General features: G+C 35.5%; 1 protein-coding gene across 1 annotated transcript; it reads left to right on the top strand.

Annotated features, from left to right (window-relative positions):
• Positions 1 to 1595: 1595 nt before the first annotated feature.
• LOC111051093 (signal recognition particle 19 kDa protein) lies at positions 1596 to 8569 on the top strand. Its single transcript, XM_022337526.2, has 3 exons — positions 1596 to 2017; positions 5101 to 5357; positions 8344 to 8569. Exons 1-3 carry the CDS (start codon positions 1971 to 1973, stop codon positions 8493 to 8495), a joined length of 456 nt encoding a protein of 151 aa, XP_022193218.1. The 5' UTR covers positions 1596 to 1970; the 3' UTR covers positions 8496 to 8569.
• Positions 8570 to 12160: the final 3591 nt, after the last annotated feature.

Below are 12160 nucleotides of genomic sequence, written 5' to 3'. Positions count from 1 at the left end.
AAAAGTGAAAAAACAGAATAGGTACAGAATGGAAACTTGTAATCAATCGCCTATCTAACCAATGCTTTTTACATGACGCCAATACTAAACACGTCACGTGACCTTGGGAAGTTCCAATCCTGGTCTTCTGATTGACTCGTGGCAGTGAATGAGATCTATTGATCCGGATCATTAAAGTGATCCGAACCTACCATTAAACATTCACTGTACGTCCTTGTGGACGCGATCCACGTATGCCTCGGCATTCAAAAAGCTATCTGATTTGCAGACGACACGAAGACATGGTAGATGTAGATTTTCCACAACATGACAACAATGGCGTCATTCCATAATTGAAGATAGTTATCACAAATTTCAGCAGTATCATTTTATTTCAATGACTTATATAATAAAATCAAAAATAAAATTTGACAAACGATGTTGGTGGGTTGAACGATTGTAAGTTGAAGTAAGGAAATAAATTGCTACATGACATAAGATTGACAGTTCAAACTTTATTAGGTTGTCAAAACATTATCTTGTTAATATACTGAATCTAATTCAACTAGTTATCTAAACAATAATGATATCATCATGAGGGAATCTATAACTCCACAAGAACGATTAGCTCTAACTTTGAGATTCTTGACATTAGGCGATTCATTTGTTGGTTTCCAATATCTATTCTGAATCTCAAAAAAAGAAAAATTCTACAATAATTCCAGAAGTTTTGATGACCTAATCAAAGCACTTAACACTGTCTCACAAAATTGACAGTCTTCTTTAAGGAAATTAGCCATAAATTGAATCAAATACTAAATTGCTGCCCATTTTAAACTAACTCTGCTCATACACATGACAAAACAAGATTCTCCAAAAGATTAGCTTCAAGATTTACCTTTAAGGGAATACTAGTTCAAAGTTTGAATAAATCTCTCTATAGATAGCCTAGCTATGTAAAACGTATAATATCATATTGAAGATTACAATTTTAATTAACAACTCTGATTGATAACATGAAACAAACACAAGATGATTTGATAGCCACAGTAAAATAATATTTGAGCTATACTTTCTTGTAGGAACCCTTTAGAGAAGCTTTTTCACTTAAATTATGCAGTTCTAAATTTGTTAATCATGATACAAATTATATATTCCATGCATGTTTCTATTTAAATATTTGACAATCCACATATCCTACAAAATTACAAAAATCCTACAATTTACAATTAGTTATTGGATCACAATTTGATTTGTCATTCATTAACCTAATTCATTGGAATTAGGTTATGACGCCTTCAATGTTTACGTTTTGCCTCACCCGTATGGCAAAATTGCGTCCACACGTACATTCAATGCTCGCCCGAGGCGCCTTTGAGCACGCCAAAATACCGACAGGGTTCCGGTTCGCCCACATGCCTCAGCGAACAGTGTCCAGACGTGCGAATGCAAGCCCATACACGTATGCTCACCCGAGGCAAACGTTCGTGTGTACACCGTTTAAATACTATTACAATGCGGCGCTTCCTAACAAGATGGCGGATTTTAGCGTCAGGGTATTAGCCAAGTTTCCATACTGTATGTATACTGTGGTGAAAATGTCTGGAATACAAGGTTAACCAACAAAACAGAAATAAATAGACAGATGTTATCAAATTTATGTTAAATCTCTTATTACAATATTTCTTCGAATAATTTAAAAAATATGATTATCTATTTTGTACGTATATTTTTCATTAAAATTTTAATTCATATTGTTGGTAGTTAACTGTATTATTATGTATTATAAAGCAACGTGTAGCAAAAGAGCAGCTGATTGTCAAAAGCAAACTTGAAAACGTAAAACGCCACTGCAGAATGCAGAAGCCAGAAGATCAAAAACAAAAACACTTCTCATGAAGACATTTTGATGTAACTTATAGGTTAGAAAATTGATATTAAAAAGTTACTATTGTTATTGAATAAGTAGTAAAGCTCAATCATTAAATACAATGGCATCTGAATGGACCCCGGACAAGAAACATAGCGATAGAGAAAGGTGATGTATTTTCAAAAAAAGTTTTTCAAGATGTTGTCTATTTCAAGTTTTTCACCAAAGAAATGTGTAAAAGTTCTTTGCTGAATAACTTTATGGACATACTCATAATTTTTTCTGCCATAAAAATGTAAACTATATTTTTTCAGTCATATATCACTTGTGGTAATATACTCGACACATATGTCATACTCGAGGCTATAGGACTTAGATCATCATAGTTTTTTCCACTTAATAATTTCTGTGTTTACTATAACATACGGTTGCTTATTAGACGTTGCTGTGAGTTGAACTTTCATACACTTTTCCATATTAAGTATGTTTTTACTTGCTTATGTATTTCGTTGCATGAGTTTCTAAGATCATTTCATGGCAATACTGGTCCAAGTGCCAACTAGAGTGCTCACTAATAGCTTAATCAGGAGAGGACAGATGTTCTGTATCTAGTGTAGGCAACATTTTACTATGATAAATGTACATTGTATTTCAAATAATATCAAAATATTGCCATTTATAAGCAAAATCGTAACCTCCCTAACCTACCCTTTCACCTTTAAAACATTTCAGGTTGTGAAAAGATATATGATTTGATATTTTGATTTACTATTGTTTGCTTTTGGCCCATATCTGACCCAGGTGCAGCAGGAGGCTGATAAATTGTTTAATGCTGCTGGAGGGTGGTTGGAAGCAAATAAGTTGCTAATGAATGTGGATAAGACTTAGAGATTGGCTTTACACTGAGATCAGTTCAGGCCATCAGCACTCAATTGTCTCTCCATGGATTCACCATCGATCTAAAGCTTACCTGAGGCTGGGAGTGTCATATTGAAGGCATCTATTAGTGGCTGTCACGAGCGACCTATTTGATTAGAAAGTTGTTACAGTTGAAGAGCGAACCCTACTTGCTGGTGATGTACCATGCTCTTTTCCACACCATACTGAGCTATGGACTGCTGCGGTGGGGTCACCCTTTTTTAATGTGAAGATATATTCAAGCTGCAGAAGAGAGTCATCCTTATTGGATTCCTGGATTATTTAAAGGGACAGATTCAATGGTTCAAAGAACCTCACACGTCAACCGAAGCTTATTGTGTGTAGGCCTCTCTTCAGGTCCAGAGGTGTAATGACAGTTCGCTATCATTACATATATTCTGTGTCATTTTTGTGCGTGAAAATCTTGGAAAGTTCAATACAAGGAGTGAATTCCATGGTCACAACAATAGAAGTTGAGGTCTTATAGATGTTCCATACTGCCGTTTGTCAAAGACCCGTGATGTATTTCCTGCATTTGCTTTACGGATCTTTAATAAACTGTCGGAGTATTTGAAAAGTTTGTACACACCAGCATTTAACTCAAGACTTGAGCGTTGGCTTAGGAGAAAGCTTTTTTATTCCATTTAGGAATATTTTCTAGACAACTTGGTAGGGCTTGTTCAATCCATGCTGCCATCTCGATAGTTGTAATGTGAAGGTGATAAATTGTAACTCTTGACACAACCAGGTGCTTTCTGAATGGCAGGTGGTTAAGCGAGGGGTTCATCAGGGCTCCATACTTGGGCCTACATTGTTTAATATATTTATCAACGACTTTCCCTACAATGTTGATGGTAAATTGGTTGTATGCTGACGACACAACAATCTTACTTGAAGGAAGCAACTATCAAGATGTCATGGAGAAGGCTAAAATTGCTATGCAGCAGCTCAATGGATGGGTTTAAGATAATTCCTTGAAGCTTAATCTAAGCAAGACAAATTTTATTAAGTTCTCTATGAGAGGTAACGAGAATGATCCAGCTATTAAGGTATGGGAGTGTTCTGCTACTGATATGGCAAGGTTTCTGGAGGTTGAATTGCAGGCAAACTTGAAATGGGATAATCACATAGAGAAACTCCAGAAAAGGCTTTACCATGATCTCTTTGCTCTGAGGACTGTTAAGTCGAATTCAAATCTCAAAACAGCTCTAAAGGTTTACCATGGATATTTTCTTCTTTCACTCATTAGATATAGTATTTTTTGGGGGGGGGGCGCTGGAAGAACTCATTTGAACACAAACTTAAAAATGCAGAAAAAAGCACTTCGGACTTGTGGGTCCATATTTCTCCTGTAAGACCATATTCAAAGCACTCCATCTACTTACAGTTCCAGCTATATACTTCCTTGTAGTTGTTTCGTTTGTGTTCAAAAGCAAAAATATTTTTAATGCCAACCGAATTTGTTATACTTATGAAACACGAGGTAAAAATACAGGATTATTCCAGTTCCCTATTCATAGACTGACTCTTCTCAAAAAGGGACCGTATTATTAGGACTCAAGTGTTTTAATTGAATTCCAGAGGATATAAGGCCGTGTAGCAGCTATAAGTTATTCGTATCAGAGATAAATAGGACACTGGTAAAGGCTTGTCCTTATACCATTGAGGAGTGTTTTAGAGCTTTCATGTGACTATTCTTAAAATGACCTGCTGTATGCCACTTGAGCACTGCTCAAAATTTGTGGCTTCACACAACAAAAATATAATAATAATAACCTATCCGGCCTTGCTGGTATTGGTGAAGTAGAAGGTCATTCAGGATTCTTTCAATATCGATGATACGCAGGCCTAAACCAGATAGATTTACAATAGGATGCCGGTGTACTTTCGTGAGCAAGAGAAGGAAATCTTCGAGAGGGTACTTGTGAGTCTGGCACTCTACTCCCTGGATGAAGTTGAAGAGGCAATAGAATGTTTTTTATGATCTATGACTCATCTGCCATTTTGATGGCTTAGTTCTTGTTTATTAGGTTTTACATTTTGACGTATCCATCAAGTGCTGGCCTTGTATTTAGATTACCGAATCACTTATACGGTACTGTACCCCAGGGGTACACAAAGGGAGAGGAGTTTGGATGCATACTGCATCCTTGAAATGTTTTGGTGAAGAGGCCCAAAATCAGATCTTGGAGGGGGGGGTTTCATAAAAGGTCAGCTTGTTGAAAATATTTTATTTTTTGCCAATATTTAGAGGCTATTAGTAATAGTAATTCACTATTGAATTAATTCAATAGGTGGTACTATTGAAATATGTCTTTTTGTTTTTTTCACAGATGGATCTGCATTTATCCGGCTTACATTAATAGTAAAAAAACGTTATTCCAAGGCCGTCGTATAGCAAAGGATAAATGTGTGGATAATCCAACTCATCAAGAGATAAAAGATGTGCTAGCCACAACTGGCCTAAAGATGGGAGTCGAGAATAAACTATATCCAAGAGAAAGAAGCAAAGAATTGGTTTACAGAGGACGTATCCGGGTGCAATTGAAGAACGATGATGGAAGTCCTGTCAACAATGATTTTCCTTCACGTAAGTTTCAATAAATAATTAGCTTAACTTTTCAATTGAAAATTGTTGGAAACCTACCATATAATAATTTCAGCCTGCTTTGCTCCGCCTGGACTTGGGTTTGATACCAGCGCGGAGGCATGGATATTTTTCCATCTCATTACACTCGCAAGCAAAACCTACTTTTACATCATCTACAAAAAACAAACAAATATTGGAATCTCATCAATCTAAAATTAAATGGGGCTTCTATATGAGCGGAATAAACAAGACGGAATTTTCTCGTTTTTAAACAGACTACATGTCATCTTATGAGGAACGTCCATTCCAATCCTTAATCCAGTTACACACACATCGGTTCTTGAACGTTCGATTTTTTCAGATTTAACAGAACTTGACAAACATCATCTGTTTGACAAGAATAAACATTATCTTTTTAATAGAATTTATAAGGACAGCAAAAACTCGTTCGTCCAAAAATCGATGTGTGTGTAACTAGCCTTATAGCTACTAGATTAGAGTTCTCTACTATAAGAGACAAAGCACCCTGTTAACGAGCGAAAACATTCCTCGCGTCTATTCCGCTCGAATAGTAGGGGCCAAAACGAGTCACAATTCACTTTTCATTAATTTATTCTCTAGTCTCAAATTTCATTTTTCTCGCTCAAAATTAATAAAACGTTAAATTTTAATTTATTCCACAAAGTGAAGGCGAGCGGTGGTATAATAGCCATCCACAGTCACGCGCCCATTGTCTTTTTTACGCATTTGGTAATAGTGTGGGAGCGGCATTATACAGAGTGGGGCAAAGTGGACTCCCTGACATGATCGGTTAACTGTATAAAAACCATACAAGATTATTACAAAAGCTTTTTCCTCCACCTACTGTCAAAAGTACTTACTTTACTCCCTGAAACATGATAGTGTCACTTTTTCGCTCTCGGTACTAAAAAACAGAAAAACTCCCTAGGGAGTAAAAGTGACTCCATTTAAATAACATGGGAAGCATCTCTATTTTAAAAACGTACATTTGGAATAGGTCAGAAGGTCTAAGCTCAGATGAGGAAGCATATAGAGTAGTCATTAAACCAACTAAATTCAATACCTAAACCAGACATTTGATCGATATATAAAATTTATGTTTGTATGCTGAAGTTATTATTACAAATTAAGATAAAGAAAGGAAAAAAAAGATGTTGTCGAATTCCACTATAACATTTTTATTCACCAAAACTAGTTTTCGTTGCCTATGGCAACATCTTCAGTGGCAACTGAAGCTGATATTTACAGGAAGCAGATGGGAAACATTACAGGTGTGGCAATATTTACAAAGGTTGGCTATTTGATAAAAATATAAACTAAGTACTATTACAGTATTAAAACATACAAACAAATAGTGAAAATATTTAATGGAATGCATATGATCAATTAATATAAGGATGAGATATAATTTGTGTAATAACAATTTCCAAATGAAATGTTTGACATGGGAGGGGGGAGGGTGTTGTGATTTGGAGTTGGGTAACCTAAAAGAAAAGTAGCAGAAATAAATGTAATATGTCTATATGAAAAAACAATTAATAAATGGCTATCTGATGTAATAAGGATAAGGATTATAATACTGACTATTTAATGAGTGACCTTGACAAGCGATGCACATATTCAGCCATTCAATGAAGTTTTCAAAAACTCTACGTAGCATATCTGGCGTTATTTCAGTGATAACATAAACAATTGCTTCCTTGAGGGCTTCCAAGGTCCTTGGTCGAACTTTTTATACATCAGATTTGAGGTAACCCTAAAAGAAAATAATTGCATGGGCTTAGATCGGGGGAGCGAGGAGGCCAGGAAACCGTTGTTGCAGAAGTTGGCGAGAGCGACGGGCGGTATGAGCTTCCATCCTGTTCAAACCAAAAGGATTCCATATTATTTTCCTCATCATACTCTTCAATTCTGGGGAAGAAAAAGTTCTCCAACATCTGACAATAGCGCACAGCATTCACAATAACGGTTGCACCTTCCGATTCAAAAAAGTAGGGGCCAATTATGCCTATGGAGGACACAGCACACCACACAGTCACTTTTGGAGAATGAAGAGGTTTTTGGTGAAGAGTTCGTGGGTTTTCAGCTGCCTAGTAACGAAAATTTTGTTCATTTACTGTGCCCGAGAGGTGAAAATGTGCCTCATCACTAGACCACAGAATAGTGCCGGGTTGTAAAGAAGCCAGTATTGCATTGCAAGAATCTGTAAATTTAACAAAATCTGCTGGCATCAATTCTTGAACAAACATCAACTTATACGGGTGTAAAATTCGTCTCACCGTTCTGGCCGACATTCCAAGAGCAGCAGTATGTTTCCGCGAAGAACGCGATGGAGATTGTTCAATAGACGCTCTCACCGCCATTATGTTCTCTGGTGTCCTCACACTCTGATTGTCCGACTGGTTTTCTAGGCAGTGCAGATCCGGTCGCCCGTACACTTGTAATCTATTCCTTATAGTTTTAGCATCGGGAACACTATCATGACGATTCAAACCAAACCGTCTACGAAATGCACGCTGGGTCGCCATCACACTATCCTTATTTTTAAAGAACGTTTCGACTACAAAACCACGATGCTCGCCAGTCCACGGCATGGTGACTACTAATAATGGCGTCTTTCCCCCCACCACATGAAACCTCTCCCACTCCGCTAACTCGCGCGCGCGCTCTTCAGTGACTGATTGAAACTAGGGAGTCCACTCTGCCCCACCTTGTACTTTTAAACAGAGTAACTTAAAATAGAGTTCTATAATCTCTGGTTTTTCAACTCGAGTGTCCTTAATTTTTTTTAATAAGTTAGTAGTTGTGACTAATTTAATATGACTAGTTTAATTCAATATGTATTACAACCGTTTCACCTCCACTACAACTTACAAGAATAAAATCTTCAGGATGAAACATTAGTTGTGATGTTCAGAGGGTAACATTGTTATTGTAGCAACTGAATTATTGCGGTTTCGTTTAGGAGACTCGGTTCTGCTCTACCTGTGCAATATGATTCCCAAGCTGAAGAGCCGAGCCAGTAAACAAGGAGGGAGCGACCAGAGCACGCAGAGTGGTGGGGGAAGCAGCAGCCAAAGCAGCGGCTCCAAGAAAAAGGGCAAAGGACGGCGATAAGTCTAATATTAATGTATTATCATTTTTGTTATAAATATTCATCAAATAAATAAAAACATTATTCAAAAGGGTTATATTTTTTTTATTAACTGGTTTTGGTCTCCAGTTCTTGAATACCTAACTTGGACGGCGATAAGTCCACTACTATCATCATGGGTTTTTTTATAAATATTCATTAAACAAATAAAAAAAAAATCCAAACAGTTCTATTGTATTTATTAGCTTATAGATTTCCCGTTCAAGAATACCTAACTTGATAAAAAGTAATTTAGCATGACAGACTGCCATTATTTTAACTTGAAGAGAGAAGTTAGGGCACAGCCGGCCCTGTCTCCCTCTAAACCCTTTGTGTTTTAATGAAGTTCCTTTGAGTTAGAAATGGGGAATCAACAAAATGAGGTTGGTTGGGAGTATGATACAATGAAAACGCAATTTTTCTACAACTGAAACTGCTGCAACATGGGAATGCGTGAAATAGTCGAATTATACATGAAATGAAAGAAAATTTAATGCTCTACAATCTCTTAATTAGAACATTCTTGTTTCATCAATTGTTGAAAAGTTATTAGACTTGAAAAAGCTAAAAAATGGAAGAAAAACTGTTTTTTTTCGAAAATGCATCACTTTAGAACATAAATATCTCTAAAAGTATCAGATATATCGAAAACCTCTATCAGACAAAACTCGTAGGAAATTTATTAAGCTTCATTTTTATGTAGTTGATTATGTCATTATTGTTTCCAAGATATAGGCATGCAAGTAATAAGTGGGAAATTCAACTTTCAAACCACCCTCATCCCTTCAGCACATGATGTAGAGGTTGGGATTTTTGATATGCTCACCTCCAAACTAGTGTCAACAAAGCTGCAAAGTCGAAAATTGTGTTCCAAACATTCCCTCCAAATTTCATTGTCAACTGATCTATTGTTGCTAAACAGAAAATTTCACTCTCAACACTAAAACTGCTTCAACAGTCGAAGGGAAATGCGTAAAATAATGAAAATATACATCAAATTGAAGATAATTTGATGCTCTATCAGCTCATAATCAGCACGGATTTTTTTCATCAATCGTTCAAAAATTATAAGGCAGAAAAGATAAAAAATTGGAGGCAGAAGTGTTTTTTCGAAAAATGTCTCACCTTCAAGAGCGGATATCTCAGAAACTAAGAGAGATATAGAAAAAATGTAAAGGACAAAACTTCTTGGTAATTTTGTATGATTCAATTTTGCACAGAAAAGAAATGTTCATAAGATGCATAGTTTCCGAGAAATGAAGAAATGGTACTTTCAAACCACCCCCACCTCTTTATTAGCACAGGCGGTAGGGGTGAGGACTTTTGATATGTTAATCCTCTTAGTATCCTTTATAGAGCTGTGGAGTTGAAAATTGTGTTCCAAACTTTTCCCTCTTTACCTTTATTTGAGTATTCGTTGCCTGGACTACTAGAATAGTAGAAGAGTTGTGTTGTAGTGATATAGTTACACATCTGAAATAATATTATTTTTGCTTTAATAATTTCAATTTTTAATCTTATTTCCAGTAAAACAATGGTTTTCTACAGAATTCAAGTTTATTCCGAAATATAATGTTACAAAAATATGGAATACTTTTTATGTTTACACCCTGAGGTGGAATTCTCAAGCAACGACTCTAACGACGGCTGTATTAACGGCTGTAGTCGACATATTATATAGACTACAATAATATACAGTGATAGACTACGGTACTACAATTAATACAGCGCGGCTAATCGTTGCTTAGGAATTCCACCTTAAATGCGAATGCATGCAGCAACAGATAGAGAGAAAATCAAACGTCTGTATGCAGACGTGAGTATACATAAATGAAGACAGGCCGACTTCTGTGTGCGTTGCAACATTCAAACACGGCAGGGATTTTTCCTTTAGTCACAAATGATCAATGATACAATTTGTAAGAATTAAGATTAATGAATGGGAGCCAATCCATGATTAAAATTGTGAATTCAATTGAGATAATGGGCATTATGAATAAAAACTGTGCATATGCTCATGAGCATGGAGCATAAGGTTTTGTTCATGAGCATTAGGTAGAAGCATAAGAATTTGCTCATTTTTATATGAATAGTTGAATAGATTCAAAAGTTGAGCAAATTTTCCTAGTTTATTCATACAATTTTGAGCATAAGCTTTACTTTTGATCAAATGCTCAAACTATTTTTTTGATGAGCAAAAGGTTTTGCTCACATTTATTTATTCATAGAAGATGAAGCATATGCTCAATATTTTAGAAGTATAAGCAAATGCTGAACTTTATTCATATGGCCCATTGTCACTTCTATCAAACTAACAATATTGTTGATATGGTAGTATCACAAAGTCTTCAAAACAATACTACCTATTCTGTAAGCTATATTGATTGCAATGTCAATGTGAGTCATACACTATAAGAAATTGAGAATACCATCAGAAACCAACTAGGAATATGATAATAATCATTTTATCAATATAGTTTCAAATTACACTTTCCAATAGAAAAATCTTCTTTCTTTTGTTTTATTCTATCCAAAAGTTATTGTAGTTAACACAAATTAAATTACATACTGCCAGTGAATGAATTATGTAATAAGGTAGATTCAAGTGTTCATACACACAAGGTTTTATAAAAAATAATTCATGAAATTATGGTTTCCATGACCGAAGAAGACCGTCTTCACTGAAAGTGCAGATCAGATTTTGATGAGGATGATGCGATATTCTAATAACATCCTTCTCGTGTACGGTACCTGTAATATTAATGTGATAATACAATAATTAATACTTGGTAAATCGGTAGTGGCAAAATAAATCATTTTTATAGAACTACACTGTAGTCCATCAGTAATTTTGGAAGGGATTCTCAGGTTTTGTAAAAAGATCTTACTCCAATATTACATTGACTTCATGACCATATTTTTTGTTATATTTTCAATCAATCTCTTATTTTTTTTAGAAAAACTCAATCATTTAAATTTTTATGATAATAATGCTATTAGAAATAAGAGAGACTTCCTTTAGACAGGAATGATTCCTGACGATTTCCCATCCATGGTCTTAGAAAGTATGAAATCGATTGTATTGTTTTGAAAAATATGTTTCTTTCAACTAATTACTGTAGAGATCACATGATTAAAGGTGGTGTGGCCATTTATGTGAGTGAACAGGTCAATGATCGTTCGAGAGCTTTGGATGTGGAGCAATTCTGTAGTGAGGGAAATATTGAGGCATGTGGGATAAGGTTCAGGTTGAGAGACAGGATTTTTGTTATTGTAGGAGTTTACCGTTCGCCAAATGGTGATTCTAATTTATTTTTTGAAAATCTCAAGTCGATGATGGATGAGTTGCTTATAACCATCGAATACAATATAATACTGGCGGGTGATTATAATATTGATATTCTAAACGACTCCTATCAAAAGAAATGTATTAAATACCTTAAATCAATTTGGTTTATTTTATACTGTACATATTCCAACCAGAATAATTGCAAATAGTGCTACAGCTATAGATAATGTAGTTACAAATATTCCTGAAGAAGGCTATATGGTTAGTGTTTTGCATACATTTATATCTGATCACACAGCTCAAGTATTCTCGGTATTTCATGAGGGAGATTTTTCAGGGTGCAGAAAAAGAGTTCAACAG

Source organism: Nilaparvata lugens, chromosome 8 (genome assembly GCF_014356525.2).
Source record: "Nilaparvata lugens isolate BPH chromosome 8, ASM1435652v1, whole genome shotgun sequence".
NCBI classification, from domain to species: Eukaryota; Metazoa; Arthropoda; class Insecta; order Hemiptera; family Delphacidae; genus Nilaparvata; species Nilaparvata lugens.
The sequence above is the reverse complement of the archived record's forward strand: the minus strand, read 5'-3'. Positions and strand labels throughout refer to the sequence as shown.

Coding starts and splice junctions, on each gene's coding strand:
- LOC111051093 (XM_022337526.2), top strand. CDS start 1,971: ATGGCATCTGAATGGACCCCGGACAAGAAACATAGCGATAGAGAAAG. Junction 2,018..5,100: donor AAACATAGCGATAGAGAAAG/GTGATGTATTTT, acceptor TTTTTTTCACAG/ATGGATCTGCATTTATCCGG. Junction 5,358..8,343: donor CAACAATGATTTTCCTTCAC/GTAAGTTTCAAT, acceptor GGTTTCGTTTAG/GAGACTCGGTTCTGCTCTAC.